This window comes from Megalobrama amblycephala, linkage group LG2, assembly GCF_018812025.1.
Source record: "Megalobrama amblycephala isolate DHTTF-2021 linkage group LG2, ASM1881202v1, whole genome shotgun sequence".
Lineage (NCBI taxonomy): Eukaryota > Metazoa > Chordata > Actinopteri > Cypriniformes > Xenocyprididae > Megalobrama > Megalobrama amblycephala.
Genome location: NC_063045.1, coordinates 16,493,546 through 16,512,375, shown reverse-complemented (window position 1 = coordinate 16,512,375; position 18,830 = coordinate 16,493,546). Strand labels below are relative to the sequence as shown.

Below are 18,830 nucleotides of genomic sequence, written 5' to 3'. Positions count from 1 at the left end.
CAATTTCTGCCAGTTTTGGATTGTTGGCGTGTTGGGCGGAGCGCGCATGCGCAGAAGGCTCACTCTCACACTGCTGCAGGGAGACCGCAGGACGCTGGATGAATAGAGGGAGAATAACCGTAAATATCCAGATGGGAATATGTGGGCAGAGCATGGCGAGGTCCTAAAGAAGACAAAGACTTTTTAGATAGCTCTTTTAAATCGGAACATGAGGGATTATTAAGGAGAAAAACAGCCGAAATTCAAATGGGGTACCAGAATGGATGAAGCTGTATGGGCAGAACCCCACTTTTATTACCGGATCGGAGCGAATTTGATGTGAAAATAAGCCCAACCGAGTGTTTGAACAGCGATATGACACATGTATGTTACAAAATCTGATATATATGTGTGAGATAAAAAGCAAAAAGTCAGATTTGATGCATTGAATTCCTTCGGAGAGATGTCATCGTTGTAAGTACTGGATGTGACACTGCAGCTGTGAACATGGGAGATCTGACCGACTCCAGGGATCCGAAAAAGACTTTCATTGTTCCTGCCATCAAGTCTTTTGAACATTATGATTTTAATAGAGCTAAAATCAGAGCAAGCCTCACATGGCTGGTGGCCAAAGCCTTTGGTACAGGTAGGTGGCGTGCTTCTCTTTCTCCACCATCATCTTTGTCTCTTGATTTGATTGCCAATGTGTTGCTTTGAATACGTTTGATATCAAATTAAAATAAAACCATATTTTAACTACGAATGCATATTATAATGTAATATTCAGAGTGTTAATGACTGCATTTTGCTCATGCAGTGAGTCTGACAGGATTTTGTATTATATTACATAATATTAATATTCAACAATTGTTATATATAATTTTAGACTGTTTCATAAATAGCTGTTGTTTATTAATTTTATCCAGTACTTATGGTGTAATGTAAACAAAACAAGTTCTGCCATGCTTTTTTAAATATGTAAAATGGTTACCTTGTAAATATCATGGTATATGAATATGCTAATTGTTCAGAACTGTGATATTATGTAGTGTTGACAGAATCATTATTAAACATGATACACTTTATACAACATATTTACAATATTTTTGTTTGTATATATGAAACATGGTCATGTGATGGCCTTTCTTTATCTGTAAACTCAAACCCTTATGAAAAAGAAGTACACTTTAGCATACTTTTAAAAAGAGCACTTATTACAGAAATAACCTACTTTAAAAGAATATACTTAAGTGCCAACTGAATGTAATGTTTCCAGGCACTTAATTAAATGTTATTTGTAATTTAATGAAAATGTATTATAGTTTAAATTTATATTGCATGAAATTAGTTGAACTTAAGTGTTTTTTTTACCCACTTAAGTAGGACTTAAGTACATCTTCATCCTCCAATTTCACAGAAAAGGCTTAAGCCTAGTCTCAGACTAAAATGTATGTTTTACCTGTCTACAGGCATAATTTACTAAAATATGTCAGTGCCATTGTTTTGTCTCAATATGCACACTAGTAATATATATATTTTTTTTTGTTTGTTTGTTTTCTAAGGCACATTTATAAAAGCTACTTAAATGTCCTAACTGAATTAAGGCCTAATCCTGGTTTAATCTAAGCCCTGTCTGTGAAACCGGGCCTATAAGTGTAATTTCATAAATACTGTCTTTTGAAATATAGTTAAAGTGTACTGCTGCTGAATGTACCAACAATAATTTAAAGGTGCTCTAAGTGATGTCACCCCTTTTTTAGGCCAAAACATTTTTTGCCACATACAGCAAACATCTCCTCACTATCCGCTAGCTGCCTGTCCCCTGAACACACTGTAAAAAAACGCGGTCTCTGTAGTTGCCACAAGCTCCGAAAACGGCAATAAAAACAAACTGGTGCAGCCTGGACCACGAATCATAATAAACATGCTCCAGCCAATAACCGACAAGAATGATTTTAAATGCACGTTCATGACTGTTTCAGGAAGCATGGAGGGGAGGGGGGAGGAGGAGGAGGAGGGAGGGTCTAGCTAGCCTCTGTTTTGTTTGACAACACTTCGAACATCAACAGGAAGTTACTCCACCCAGGATCACTTAGAGCACCTTTAAGTAAATTAAAATATACTTTGATGTCATTTCTATTGAGAATTGTATGTCATTTATTTAACCCTCTGGTGCTGCTCGCGTGGCGGTCAAAAACGAGGTTTTTTATTTCAGTGAAATGAAAGTACTGTATTTTAGTTCAATAATTTTTTTATTTAATATTTTGTATTTTAGTGGATTTTATGGTATTATATTTATGGAACAGTTGTGATGCATTTAAAATTTCCTACTTAAATTGTCATAAATCTTGAATGCTTTGGAGCACACACACTTAAGTTTGGACTCTTTTTAAAGAAGACACCACAGATTATTTCTAAAAGTTAAAAAAGTGCAAGTAAAAAAAAAACTAAGTTTAAATTTATTATTATAAAAAATGCACAAAAATACTATTTTAAAATTTTATAGGAAATATATATTTTCCATAACATGTTTTACTCTTAAACTGTGAGAAAATCAAAGCCATAAATCTAAACAAGTTGTGTTCTAAATTTGATGTTGATATTGAGATTGAGCTTTTAGTAAGATTTTGTTTGGGTGCAGTACCACTAGATGAAATTCATCTCACATTCATTTCCAATGTGGTCATTTTCGACTGCGAACAGTACAAGTGTGACTATGTTTTTCAGGACCATTTAACCTTTTCAAATCATGTCCATGATTTTTTTTGTGTGTGTGTGTGTGTGTGTGTGTGTGTGTGTGTGTGTGTGTGTGTGTGTGTGTGTGTGTGTTCACATAGCAAGTGCTAAAACCTTTGCCAAGTTTCGTACCATTCTGATGAAGTAAACATTTCTAAAAAACAAAAACGTACAATTTTTCAGTCAAAAATGACTGAAGAGCACCATAGGGTTAAATATATTTGCAATTACACATTTGCAATGGTGAAGTTGCAATTTAGTACATTTAAAATATAATAACTTTAAATGTAATATTGAATAACACACCACAGTTAATCAAGTACTTTACATGTACTTTAGTATTTAGTATACTAAGTATTACAAATTTAGTATTACAAAGTGCACTTTTTAGTAATGTGCTTAAGTGTGTTAAGAAACATAGTCATGAAAGTGTACTCTTTAAGTTCACTTAAGTGGCTTTTTCATCAATATTATATTATCTGCAAGCACATTTTTTTTAAATACTTTTAAGATTTGAAGTACACTACAAGTGCACATCCAATACAATTAATCACACTTCTTTTTCATAAAGTAATTGACTTTCAGTGCAACTTGATATCAAAATATCAGTCAGAGAATACAAAAACCAAAATGTGATATATGAGACACATTGTGGTGAATATTGTGACAGAATGTCAGCTTTTAGTTGGTCACTTTGTGTGCTGAATTTGACCATATGATGCTCATAAATGAAGTTTCATGTTCATATTCAGTCAGATCAGTACAAGCTCGATATCTAGTTTGACAGATTGACGTCCATGTTTATTCGCTATCTAGTCACTGAGCTCAGCTGTATGTTTGGTTTAACAGTGCAGACCCATTGTGATTGGCTAACTGATGTAACCACCGGCCATCTGGTCTCCTTTAGGTCCTCTCATTAAAATGCGCAGTCAGGTCTTCAGGCCCATGTCAGAGTGGTTATTGTTTAGCATCTCTGATTTAAAGTGACCTTAAATTTAAAGGACAAGACACTGAACTCCAGGGTGAGGGTATGGAAATGTTCTGTAGTTTGATTGACAGGCCTTATTGACCCGTTTGTTGACTTGTCTTGAGGTGTAGCCTTAGGACAGATGATAAAAGGCTACATTTCTCCATACAAAGAATGATTTAATCAACGCATTTCAGACCACAAATGTAATATTTAAAAACATAATGTGCCAGGGCTTTAAACGAATATATGTATGATGCTGCCCGACTAGTTATAATGAAATACAAGCAGTTGTTTGGATGAACAGAGATTGGTCAGCTTAAAGTCCATAAAAGCTTTTCCATTGATCCATTTTGGTCAGTTGGGACAGATGGAGATAATGAATTGGTTATTTAATGGCATGCACTCTGAATCTCTTTCTTGATTGCATATTGGTTTCTGAAAACTGAATGGTTTATTACTTGTTTATTGTGAAAGTGAATGTGTGTGAAATAAACTTCAAAGTGGGGAAAGTTAACTGACAGTTCTCATTCAAACAGAGAGAGCTGACACATCACAAACACACTGTATAAAAGGCACAGCTGTATGACACTCTTATTGTAGTGGGTATATGTGAATAATCTGAAAAGTTAATTAAAGGATTTATTAAATTATAATTTAAAATGATAAATGATTAAAACATGTTTGTACATTTTATTAAATAAATAAACACAATCTAATAATTTGCAGTTTAGGCCTGCCTTTCAATTACACAGTAATGCTGAATGGCTATAATTACTCACTTTATACCCCTAATAAAACAAACAAACAAAAAAATCTATTTAATAGTGGCGTCAATATCAGTATCAGTGACCTTTATTCATAGCACTTAGTAAAAAGATGCCATTAAAAAAAAAAAAAATACTGTCTTTATGTTGTTTCCACATTCATTTACAGATTCAGTGTAAAATATATTTATGATAACAATCTGTATGATTATTTAGATTTTTTTTATCAGTTGACAGTCCTATAAATAAATATATATTAAATATTTTTTTGTCAGATTTGCCCAGACCTACTGTGTATGCGATTTATTTTCAGAAGCAAAAGTCATATGCAAAATATTCAAATTTAATTAAAAAAAATTTATTTCAACTCGAAATCATTTTTTATGTGTACTTGCTGTATTTATGTACTGTACAATAATCACTGTTTTTACAATATATTTTAATAAATGAAAATATTTTTTCACTAATGCATCAGTACATCACAAAAACAGCAGTTTTTGCCTAAACATAAAAAAAAAAAAAAATGGTTTTCATGTTTTCCATCAAAAATGCCACGCAAAGACGTTGTGACAACACAAATGAATCTGATTCACTTTTGAACGAGCTCACAGATGTAATCAAATGAATCGGACTCACAGAAATTAAAGGGATAGTTCACCCAAAAATAAAAATCATCTCACTTCAAGCCATCCAAGGTGTATGTGACTTTCTTCTGTCAGACGAATACATTTGGAGATATATTTAAAAATATCCTGGCTCCTTTAAGGGTGCTTTCACACCTGCCTCATTTAGTTCGGTTGAATCGTACCAGAGTTCGTTTCCCCCTTTGGTGCGGTTCGTTTGGGCAGGTGTGAAAGCAGCAATCGCACTCGGGTGCGCACTAAAAGTGGACCAAACAAGCGTACCGAGACCTGCTTGAAGAGGTGGTCTCGGTACGCTTTCAAACGAACTCTGGAGCGGTTCGCTTGAGATGTGAAAGCAATCCGACCCAGTTAATGGACCAACGAACCAAATGACATCATAATTCATAACGGAAAATGCGATAGTGTCTGATTCTGTGAGTGAGCACATTATTTACCACAGATGTAAACCAACGAGCGCCGCTGTTGTGTAATTGCACTTCTCCGTGTGAGAATGCTGTCCCGACAAAGCCTTTTTCCTGCTCTGCTTCATTATAAAATGTAGCTTATATAGTCTCTCTCGACACGCTGACAGGTCGCCTACTACACAGCGCTGGGAAACCAGAGACAGACCGAGAGAGACAAAGAGCGCGCGTTTGAATTTGCCGCAGTATTAATATGAATGTAGTATATAATTTAACAGCGGGAAAGACGGCTACATTTATAAAGTGTTTGCGTGTGTCTCGACAGTTTCAAATAAAGCCACAATAATCTCATGGAGCTAACTTGTCAATCATTATTTTGATGGATGACGCAAAGAAAACTCTGACCAATAAGAGGGCAGTTTTACTCGCATGTGACTTGCCTAAACGCATTTTGGTACGCTTTGAAATGTTGCCATGTGAAAGCGAACCGAACCAAGAAGAAAATGCAACATTGTAACAAATTTAGTCCCTGTTTCGGACCAAAACAAGCGATCCATAGGTGTGAAAACACCCTAAGCTTTATAATGGTAGTGAATGGGGTGTGTGATTTTGAAGCCAAAAAAACTGCTTCATCCATCATAAAAGTAATCCATATGACTCCAGGGGGTTAATAAAGGCCTTCTGAAGCAAAGCGATGCATTTTTGCAAGAAAAATATCCATATTTAAAAATTTATTGACCATAATATCTAGCTTCGGGTAGATGGCCGTACGCATTGATTTACACCAAAAGAGTAACCTCTCTCGGACACAGGATGTAGGAGTAGCGTAAGCTTAGACTCCTCTTACAGTTCAAACAAATATGGCTGGGCAACAAACTCCTCTTCTCTTATATCAAAATCCTCTGACATTTCTCTTTAAAATGGTCATTTTAGACTTCTAATTTGTGACCGGTGTTTTGTTTTTCTCTATCCTTTGCGCTTCCACGTTCGTCATTGTGTCATGCGTCAGGTCAGAGGTCAGTCTCTCAAAGTTCCATTGCAAATCGATTCGTACAGCCGTCTACTGGAAGCTAGTTATTATAGTTAATAAAGTTTTAAATGGATATTTTTCTTACAAAAACCCATCGCTTCACTTCAGAAGGATATTTTTTTATCCCCCCCGGAGCCGTGTGGATGCACTTTTTTGGGCTTGAAAATCAGGTCCCCCCTTCACAACCATTATAAAACTTGAAAGAAACAGGATATTTTTAAATCTATGTTTGTCTAAAAGAAGATAGTCATATACACCTAGGATGTTTTGAGGGTGAGTAAATCATGTGTTTTAAAAGTGTTTTAAAATCATTGGAATATTTATTTGGAGTATTTCTTAATTGTATATTGCCTGCTAAATCATTGTGAATATGTCATGATTATTGGACGTATTGTTCATCTTTAAAGTGCAGAATATAACACCTGTGTAGTTCCTCTCTCCCCTTCTGTGTTTCTCCATCTGTCTTTGATGAGGCTCGTGAGGAGCTCCTGCTACATACGTATGGCAGGGGAATCGATCAGCCTCCCTATTGTTGCCATGCCAACTGCGTTCTGGCAGTCATATTTTTGACAAACATTGTCAACGCCTTGTGACTCTGATACCATCAGTGAAATGTTTGATGTATTGTTTTATGATATAAACCCATTTTAAAACCCTTCATGAAAGCTATTAGGTAACATTTAAGGTAGTTTCCGTTTTTACGTATTGTCCATTTCTCGAATGAAGACATTCATTCATAAGGAGTGGTTCAAATATGTTTTATCATTATACCACAATCAGGGTTAACGCAGAAAATTGAAACCATGTGCAGGTAATAAGGATGTGTAAGGACGCAAGCGTTCTCTCAAACTCTCACCCGTCTCCATAAATAGCTAAACATCTCGGTTCTCCATGGATACGGTGACCTCATTCGGATCTGTGAACCCATTTATTCTGTCAGCGTGTTAACTCGTGATAATGATATTTTTGATATTGTAGCTGTATGGTAGACACCGTCTCGCTTCTTTTAAGGGCTTTCTCCTTTTCCTCATCACCCCGGGTGAGAGTAAATTACACTTGCACTGAGGATCGGAAAACACCAAGCCGAGTTTCAGCTATATTTAGCTGTTCCGAAGATGAAAAGTACTTTGATCTTTGAAATTCAGAAGAAAATCTCGGCGACTCAGCTGTCTGCTATGATATAACAGAGTGAAGGTGTCTTTATATGTGTAGAAAGTATTATTAATCAATTTTACCATCTTTTTTTGAAATTTTTGTGATCAAAATGTCAAATTTTGTGGTGGTACTTTCCAGAATTTTGTGCAATGTTTATATATATATATATATATATATATATATATATATACTATAATTTAGATACCAAATTTACCTTATTTATGTATTGTAAAATAGTCATGTGTCAGAAAAAGATTATGTTTAATAATAAATAAATAATGTCTTTTTTTTCTGTCTTGCCAAATTTGGGTGCAAAAAGGATTAAAAAACATTGTTATTTTTGACATTTTATTTTTATTTTTGTTATTAGTTTTATTCATGTTTCTTTATTAAACAAATTTGTCAATAACTTAAAGTAGTACTGTTCTTTTTGCAATTATTTTGCGGTTAAATGGCGAATAATGCAGGTTTGCCAAAAAACTGGAGGGACTGATTAATATGATGATTATTGTGTAATTAGGTTTAAATATCAATGCTGATAAGCTGATGATTATTTTTACATTATGGCCAAAAACAGATAAATAGCTGATTAATATATTCTATATACTATTCTATAGAATTAATCGTTTTTAATGCTAAAAGTGAATTTTGTGACTTTTTTTCCATTCATACATGTTTCTTTACACAAATTTGTCAATAACTTCAAGTAGTACTGTGCTATTATTTTGCAGCTAAATGGCAAATAATGCAGGTTTGCCAAAAAAATTGTTGATTTTGTGTTGTTCCACAATCACAGAATCGCCAAAAACTGAAAGGGACTGATTAATATGATTAATAGTTTAAATACTAATGCTGATTATGTAATGGCCAATAACCAATTTAAAGGGATAGTTCACCCAAAAATGAAAATTTGATCTTTATCTGCTTACCCCCAGAGCATCCAAGATGTAGGTGACTTTGTTTCTTCAGTAGAACACAAATGATAATTTTTAAGTCCAACCGTTGCCGTCTGTCAGTCAAATAATGCTAGTGGATGGGAACTTCTACTATAAGAGTAAATAAAACTTGCTTAGACAAATCCAAATTAAACCCTGCGGATCGTGACGACACATTGATGTCCTAAGACACGAAACGATCGGTTTGTGCGATAAACCGAACAGTATTTATATCATTTTTTAACTCTAATACACCACTATGTCCAACTGCGTTCAGCACTCGTTAGTAAGGTCTGATCGCGCTCTGACAACGGAAGTGATGTCTAGCACTCATTGAAGTATATGCGCGAGACATCACTGCCGCTGTCAGAGCGCGATCAGACCTCACTAAGCGAATGCTGAACGCAGTTGGACATAGTGGTGTATTAGAGTTAAAAAATGATATAAATACTGGTCGGTTTATCACACAAACCGATCGTTTCTTGTCTTAGGACATCAATGTGTCGTCACGATCCGCAGGGTTTAATTTGGACTTGTCTATGCAAGTTTTATTTACTCTTATAGTAGAAGTTCCCATCCACTAGCATTATTTGACTGACAGATGGCAACGGTTGGAGTTAAAAATCATCATTTGTGTTCTACTGAAGAAACAAAGTCACCTACATCTTGGATGCGCTGGGGGTAAGCAGATAAACAGCAAATTTTCATTTTTGGGTGAACTATCCCTTTAAATAAATAGCCAATATAAATTTAAAAAAACGCTAAAAACTAAAATCAATCTTTTTAAATGCTACAAGTGAATTTTGTGCCTTATTTTCTCATTCATAAATGTTTCTTTACACAAATTTGTCAATAACTTCAAGTAGTACCGTGCTTTTTGTTATTATTTTAACGCAGGATTGCAAAAATTATGTTCATTTTGTGTTTTGCAATCGCAAAATCATGAAAAACTGGAGGGACTGATTAATATGATGAATATTATATATTTAGCTTTAAATACCAATGCTGATAAGCCGATAATTATTTTTATGTTATGGGTGAAAAAAAAAAAAAAGGATAAATAGCTGCTACTACAATTCTATACTATTTTGTCTAAATAAAAAAATAAACAACTCAAAAAAAAAATAATAATTTTTTTGTAAATACTACAAGTGAATTTAGGCATCACAACACAACAGTATGAAAATTAATATTCATTTTGAGATTTGCTGAAGATTTAACATTTAACCGTTATTAAATTGTTACTGTTTTTAAAGACAAACTGAGTGTTAAGGCCCTGATATACTTCAAGTGAAATCAAAGAATGAACTGGTGTGACATAATTTTGAACAAATTCATCAAGTTTTATCGGTATTTGTTTCGGGAGTTCGAAACAGCTTGCCAAAGCAAAGTTTCTGGAAAATTTAGCTCCGGCTATTAAACACCTTTGTACTGCCATTGCTCCATGGTGATATGGTAATAGGTAGGTGTGGCTCTGAGGCTCCGCCGCCTTTGACGTAGAAATCCAGTTCATTTCTTCTGTTCAGTCTGTCGAGGTCAGACGTCTGCAAATAAAATCAATAAACGCACTGGAAAACTGCTTTATAGTTGAAAATTTAGTTGTAATTCTAATCTAAAGAGACACTGACACTGTTTCTTCAAGTTTAATGCTGTAAAGCTGATTGCTTTAAAATATCTATTGTGTAAAGTGTTATATAAATAAACCTGACGTGATTTACTGGAGTGCTGAATTGCAGAGCTGGTGCAAACGTATTTGTTATTGAGAGAAAAGCATCCAGCACATATTTACATATTCATCTAAACGCCGCTCTCAGCAGTGTGAGCGGCGCCGGGATGTTCGGTAACAGTACACCCCTGGTCACGTATTTTGAACTTCGTTTTCCCCATAAACAAAGAGTGAAAAAGAACTTCGCTCTGAGTATATTGGGGCCTTTAGATGGCAGCAATGTAACGGTAACTGTCGTTCTGTCATCTTGCAGACAATGTTCCAGAAGACCTGAACGAGCCCTTCTACAAGGACCAGTATGAGCAGGAGCACCTGAAGCCTCCTGTAGCCGGCCTGCTGCTGTCGGCTGAGCTGTACTGCCGAGCAGGAAGTCTGATTTTGAAGAGCGACGCCGTCAAACCTCTGCTGGGTCATGACGCCGTCATCCAGGCTCTGGCTCAGAAGGGCCTGTACGTCACCGACCAGGAGAGACTGGTGACCGAGAGAGACCTGCAAAAGAAACCCATTCAGATGGTGAGAGAACTCTTTTACGCACGTTTCATGATTTACGCTCTCTGATTTATTTTTTGTGACATTTGGTATCTTCGGATATTATGCTTAAATAGCAAAAAAATCGATCAGATTTTTTGACATTCAATTCAGGCCACTTGTTCTAAATTTGTTACATATCCGACTGATGTCTATTTCAGAAAAATACAATACAATAACAACATTTTAAGTGAGCTTTAGATGAAGGTATTCTAAATATTGGCCGCTACTCGATACAATACAGAATGAGATATCTGGCCTCCTTAGGAAATACATCACATTACAGAAGTAAAATGTGTTGTTTCATGTTGTCTGTAAACCAAAGCAGCTTTGGAAAGGCCCAGAATGTGGTTGGGATAGACAACTCATAATTCTCTCTGTGTTTTATGTCCTTTATGCTGTCACATTGTTTAATTGAAGACGTATTTCGTGCTCATAGCATCTGCTTTAAAGATATAAAGAGTGCTGTTGTTGTGTGAGTGACTTCCTGTTGATATTTAATTACCGTGCCGCTGTTTGTAGTGCCTCTGGCTTCCTCAACCTCAATGGAGCACATATCATCGCAAACAATCTCTTCGCTGCGTGAATAACGATTTTGCATAGTGCCAATAATGATTCTAGTTACTGTATTCTGTGCTCCCCGTGACGAATTGATTATTTTTATTATATTAAATGATCACTTTGCTCTGCTGATACAATTTAGAGTCCCAGAGCTATTGTTTTCACATGTAGCCGAACGCATCGCTGCGCTCATTGATTCAGGCCTGTATAGCTTGATCTCTTCTACGAACCAATGAATGTTTCAGCACCTTGAACTCAGAGCCCACAAATCCTCATTAGCGTCAGAAAGCCGTCCATCTGTCTGCTGTTCTACACTAGCTCTGCTACAGTAAGCCGTCTGACTACAAGATCTGTCACTCTTCCCGTGCTCAACTTTAACCTGTTTAGCCTCACGCTGTGGGTTGTTTGGCTATGGCTTTATGGCGGTCCTGTTTTAAGAAAATACTGCAGTCATTACATCGTAATCTGAGTGTAGAAATGTTTATGCTTCCGTTGGGTTATTATTGCTTGAAGTAGACTCGCTGAGGTGTCGGTAAAGGACCAAATCTCGATTTCTTAGCCGCATTTTGGCTTTTCAACTAATAACCCTGAAGTTAAACCCTAGATTATGTTGGAGCTTTGGCACGGCAATTGGTGCTAATGTAGGTTACTTGGGTTTGGGTCTGGCTTGTGAATTTTATAAATAAAATAGCCACACAAAAACCTGCATCACTGAAAATGATGGATTGTATTGGCCTATATTAGTGTTTTTAAATTATGTCTGCCAGTTTTTATTAATTTGTAATTTAAATTTTTCTTATATGTTTGTTTTGTAAGTAGCAAACAGTTAATGTAAAAAAATTGATTTAATAATTGATGAAACTGACAGTTATTGAACTGAAATGAAACAACACTGAACTAATCTGAGCTGAATATTGACACGATTGTCTTCTGCTTTACAGCTGAAATTGAATCCATTTCTTAACTGATGAATTTTACAAAATGAACGCTGTAATTTTCCATGTTTATTAAAGGGTTAGTTCACACAAAAATGAAAATTCTGTCATTAATTACTCACCCTCATGTTGTTCATCTTCGGAACACAAATTAAGATATTTTTGATGAATCCGATGGCTCAGTGAGGCCTCTGTTGAGAGCAATGCCACTGAACCTCTCAAGATCCATAAAGGTACGAAAAACATATTTAAATCAGTTCATGTGAGTTCAGTGGTTCTACCTTTAATATTATAAAGCGACAGGAATACTTTTTGTGTGTCAAAAAAAACCAAAATAACGACTTCTCAACAATATCTAGTGATGGCCGATTTCAAAACACTGCTTCGAAGCTTTACGAATCAAATCAGTGAATCGGAGCGCCAAAGTCACATGATTTCAGCAGTTTAGCCGCTAGAAAGGAGATCCGAATCACTAATTCGAAACAAAAGATTCGTAAAGCTCCGAAGCAGTGTTGAAAAGTCGTTATTTTGTTTTTTTGGCACACAAAAAGTATTCTCGTCGCTTTATAATATTGAGATTGAACCACTGAACTCACATGAACTGATTTAAATATGTTTTTAGTAGCTTTATGGATCTTGAGAAGTTCGGTGGCTTTGCTCTCAATAGTGGCCTCACTGAGCCATCGGATTTCATCAACAATATCTTAATTTGTGTTCCGAAGATGAACGAAGGTCTTACGGGTGTAGAACAACATGAGGGTGAGTAATAAATGATATTATTTTCATTTTTGGGTGAATTAACCCTTTAATGTGAAGCTGCTTTGAAACAATCTGTATTGTATAAAGCGTTATAGAAATGTGACCTGACTTGACTTGACTGTTATTAGTAATGCATAAAAAAAAAAAAAAATAAATAAAGTTTTGGTTATTAAATTTGGGTAACTGGGTGATCAATTAAACCAGTCTTAGTGAAGTTCTTCGAGAGGTGGCTTGTTGTCAATATTTAAATCCAACAAATTTTACATATTGCTACTCTTAGCATCATTTTTGGTCACGGTAAGATGCGTCCACACTGCTAACATTACCTGTTGTAGCTTTTCCACATTGTGTGCATGAAACAGACGCTGAACACAGTCAAAACGCACCATCTGAGAAATACTATTTATTAAACATCACTGTTTCAGTCAGTGATTTTGTCATTGTTTCGAAAATTCATACTTTTGGTTGGCGAAATTTTGATGCATGTCTAATATTATTGTTCTTATGTTGATTTAAATGTGCATACATTTAGCACACAGGAAGTTATATTAATTATATCAGTAACTGGTTAACAGTAAGACTTTTATATATTGATATATTCATTCACTAAAAATGCTACATTTAGAGCCAATTTATTTGGCTCATCTATCTTTTGGGGTGAAGGTGATAGGACACTGCTTTCTTTTTGATGACAGAGTGCTGCTGTTTTTGTAGAAACTTCCACACACATTAATAAGTTTTGACTGCATCGACTGAACGACTGCGGCGGTTTACCATCAATAATTCAGCGGGGCTTCTATTTTGGATGTGAGAGGCAAATCCTGTCAGTGTTTTGTGAGGTGATCAGAGTTTCATCTGCTTGTGCATTGAAATGTTCTTGAAAGTAAAAGGGCTTTGTCATACACTTTATTTTATTTAAATCTGCATGCAAGGATTTAAAAGTTAAGTTCACACAAAAATTAAAATTCTGTCATCAGTTACTCACATTCACGTCGTTTCAAACTAGGGGTCTGCGATTTTATCATGATTAGTTTTTTTGTTTAGGAAAATTCACGAATTTTGCAAGTGACTGAGCAGTACAGCCAAACAAATGTAGCCTAAACTAATGTAAAAAATGTAGCCTTACAAGGTAACAAAATATAAAAGAAAAAAGAATGACAGACTATTTAGGCCAGAGTACAGGTGGGTGAAGATGAAAATCTGAAATATTATTAAAAATAAGAACAAAGATGCACATTACATATAAAAATGAAATAAACAGTGCTTTATTTTTTCACAGTAGGTGTATTTAATTCGGCACGGTGGCTCAGTGGTTAGCGCTGTTGCCTCACAGCAAGGTCCCCAGTTCAAGTCACGGCTGAGCCAGGAGTTCCTTATGTTTTCCCCATGTCAGTGTGGGTTTCCTCCAGGTACTCCTGTTTCCAAAACCCGTGTCCAAAGACATGCAAGTTAGCTAAATTGGACAGTCACAGTTGCTCGTGTGTGAGAGCCCTGTGATGGACTGGCCATCTATCCAGGGTGCTTTCCACTGCCTCTGGCCTAGGAAACTGGGATAGGCTCCAGCTCTATGACCTAGAAGGTCGTATAAGGGTAGGGACACACCAAACCGATGCCAAAGAACTAGCACTGATAAAAGCTGACTATGTTGTTGCCTGCGTCAGGAATACACAAGGAAACGGTACTCGGCAGGTGCTTAAAAACGGTCCGACGTTGCCCAACAGCCGATCTTCTGCTTGGTGTGTCCCTGGCTTAAGGAATAAAGAGAGAGAAAGAGAGGCATATTTAATAGTATTATTGAAGTAAGAAATTGAATAAACAGTAACTTCACTGTACATATTATATATACACTGATTCTCACGTGATAAAGACGCGAAAGACAATTAGTTTAGTTTAGACAGGCTAATGTGTGTGCGTGTGAGAAAAGTGAGAAAAGTTTCTGAGTGTACGCACTCAGAAAAGTGTATGCTAGAACAACGTGTGAAAAAAATCTTCAACTGGCAAGGCTTTAAAATGTATGCAAATATTAAACGTTTGTGATTGTGAATACGGACCTTTCTAATTGAACAGCATTTTTTTTCTACTGTACCTTTAAGACTTTTTTTAATAAATGTAAATGACTTCTGTTGTGATTAGATGGTGATGGGTATGTTTATAGCTCTGACATTATTATTGTGTTTGCACATGGGCTGGATGGACTGTGTGTGAAGTTTTGGAAATCTAACTCTTTAATTCAAAAGTGTAAGGAAAGTCTTATATGGAAAAATGTCTTTACTGCTTTCTCTCTCTCTCTCTCTAGTCTCTACTGAAGAATCGTATTTGCTACTGCAGCTGCCGCCCACCCACACACAACCCCGCATTCATTTTACATTATAGACTCACTCAAAAATACATACATACGCACACATATGCAGCTCGCACTCTCACCCACATAGTCACGCCACAGCGAGAAAAAGATGTCATAATAGTCATTGTGTTCAGGGATTAATGTAATTTAACAGCACACATAGATCTGATACAACATGTTGATTTTTATTATAATGTATCATTAAAATATTTTTTAAATATATGTATGAAATATTAATAATGCATTTTTAACTTGTGTGTGTGTATATATATATATATATATATATATATATATATATATTCTTTAATACATATATGTGTGTTTTTAATTGTTGTAATAATTATTTAAACTTGTATTATATATTTAAGTTATATTAAGGATATTCAATGAAGTATATATGAATATATTTATTCTCTAATACAGCATATAAAATTATTTAGATTATTTAAATGATATTTTTATATTATATGTGCGTATATAAAAACAAAAATATGTCTGACATTACGAAATATGAAAAAGTATTATGAAATATGAAAGTGTTGTATTGTTTAACTATATTTTTAATTTATATAAATTTATGAATAAAATTGTTTTATATATATTCTGTAGTGTATATAGCATATGTATTAATTTTTAAAAAAAGTTAATTTATATTTAATTATATTTATATTTAATTATTATATATATATATATATATAAAATATATATATATATATAATATATATATATATATATATATATATATATATATATATATATATATATATATATATATATATATTAATTATTATATATTATATATATAAATAATGTAAAACAATTTAATCTCACTTGCTCTGTGTTAACAAGCCCTTGTCATCATATATGATGTTGTTGTGTAATGATATTGTATCTTTATGTTGGTACGAACTGCTCAGTCCCTTGAGATCAGCACCCCTGCATCGTTACTCTGAGAATGAATTAGGCTTAACTAAGACTAATGAATGTTTTGACAAGTGTAAATTATAACACCAGAGATGCAAGTATGCAGCCTCTAAATGACATGACGCTATATCTGGCCCTGGCAGACAATGAGAGAGAGTGTCATATTTAGAGCTGTGGTCTCCTCAGGGATGGATGTTATTTACATACATGCACAGTGCAGAACTGATGGCACTGAGAACATTTTTACATTTCCTGAAGACATATGCTCGCCTGTTATACAAAAAACGAACAGCGATCCGATGCAGCGACTACCTTTTGAGTCCTTTTATTCCTGTACTTGTATCTGAACATTGAAGTCCACACATCTGAATTTGAGCAGTCCAATAACTCATATTTTATATGTAGTCTACATACATCTGCATGGCATGAACCCGAACTAAAGATATTGCATTCGAGACATAGACTTCTGCATAATTCACAAACCAGCGCAGTATGCACACTTGACCTACTTCATGTCTCTTGGCATCAGTGCTTGTTGATCATGAATGGAGGCAGTACTTTTTGTTATTAGGTTCTTGTAAGTATTTAGATTTAATTTGAGTATTTGGTGCAATAATTGTTACTATACTGACGCAGGCTCCCAGGGCACACATGGTGATTAGGTATTTCCTGTTTCAATGCTTTTTGATATTCTCCTTAATTAAATGGGAATTTCTTCAAAAGATTATTGTGATTTACTGGGGAAATGTACATTTAATTCTTATATATTATTAAATGTTATATTTTATGCTTGATTGTGAGTAAAATTATAATTAATTTTAAATTTTAGGTGAACTATTCCTTTACTTTTTGTTATCAGGTTCTTGTATTTAATTCGAGAACATTCTGTGCAACAATTGTTACTATACAGTCGCTGGTTCCCAGGGCGCACGTGGTGGGAATTTCCTGGTTTTCCGCTTTTTGAGATTTTTCCTATAATTAAATGGGAATTTCTTCGAAAGATTATTGTGATTTACTGGGGAAATATTAATTCTTCTGTAATTTTAAATATTGTATTTGGATGCTTGATGGTGAGTAAATGATAGGGATGCTATGATCAGGATTTTTGCATCCGATGCCGACTACCGATTTCTTATCCTGATCATTCAAGCTTTAGTGATATGATATGTAAGCTCTCTGTTGACGTCACTATGGCCACGTACACACTGTAAGTTTCAGGAGTGACAACCGCATTTAAATGCGGGAGTGAATCCCCTAAATTATCGCTACGTATGTGTACGGAACACGACTCACTCTTGAAAATGCGATGATTGACAGCTTGGAAACCATAGCGATGTTCTGGCGTCTCTCGTGTTTGGTATCCGTTATCGTGACCAAAGTAATATTAAAGTGACAAAACACTCGTTATTTTCCCCAGTTTAACTAAACACACTAACACAGTCGACGGAGGCGTCGTGTTTTGCTTGTATAGCCAGTTTCACACAGCGCGCGTTCTTTCTGTGTTGCCATGGTCACTCACTATAAGCGTTTTTGGGCTTGTTGTTTAAGCTCGTCTCATAAAGCAAACGGGCTTATGGAGTTATTAAAGTGAGCAGACATGAATCGCGATTTTCAGCATAAAGCATTTGGATAGGCTTGTGCTTTCCCTGTGATTTGCCGTGCATACACGAGAAACACGTAACAGCAGTGCACGTAAATGTCATTAACAACTAGTTGTTCAGTTCGGTTCCGTACACACTGCATAGAATTTCTGTAAATGCGGTTGTCACTACCTGTATTTTTCGGGAGTTAATTCGGTTGTAGATTGCGGTTTTCACTCCCGTATTTTAATGAACTGTGTGTGTACAGAACTCGATTAAGCAGAATTTAGCTGCAGTGTGTACGTGGCCTATTAAACCACACTTAACGTAAATTGATACTTATGACTGATCGCGCTCAAACTCATCCAGTCAGAGCCAATTGCGTTCAGTCTGCGATTACAGTCGGTGTTCAAATTCCATGTGAAAGTATATAAATCTGCTTCAGTCACAGGAAACAATCGCTGTGTGTTGAGCTCAGTCTTAGAATGTTTTAGCTAGTCGTTAAATGTGTGCCCGGCTTTACTCATTTTCAGGTATTTCAAGACTAAGTGGCAAAACTAAAGGGTTAGTTCACCCAAAAATGAAATTTCTGTCATTAAGTACTCACTCTCATGTCGTTCCAAACCCGTAAGGCCTTTGTTCATCATGATCTTTGAAACACAAATTAAGATATTTTTGATGAAATCCAAGAGGTTTTTTTTAACCCCAATAGAATGCAACGTAATTACGTCATTCAAGGTCCAGAAAAGTACCAAAGACATGGTTAAAATAGTCAACCTGACTTCAGTGTTTCAACCTTAATGTTATGAAGCGATGAGAATACTTTTTGTGTGCAAAAACAAAACAAAAATAATAACTT

General features: G+C 35.2%; 1 protein-coding gene across 6 annotated transcripts in view; it reads left to right on the top strand.

Moving 5' to 3' along the window:
* Positions 1-3: 3 nt before the first annotated feature.
* Positions 4-18,830, top strand: part of camsap2a (calmodulin regulated spectrin-associated protein family, member 2a) — a 46,617-nt gene continuing 27,790 nt past the window's right edge. For 4 of the 6 annotated variants that reach the window (XM_048183109.1, XM_048183108.1, XM_048183105.1 and 1 more), the window contains exons 1-2: positions 5-625; positions 10,594-10,853. In XM_048183109.1, coding sequence (XP_048039066.1) covers positions 487-625; positions 10,594-10,853 — 399 coding nt within the window. In that variant the 5' untranslated portion in view covers positions 5-486. Of the gene's footprint in view, positions 626-10,593; positions 10,854-18,830 lie in introns of all 6 variants that reach the window. The other 2 variants (XM_048183107.1, XM_048183104.1) reach the window with 1 other exon arrangement.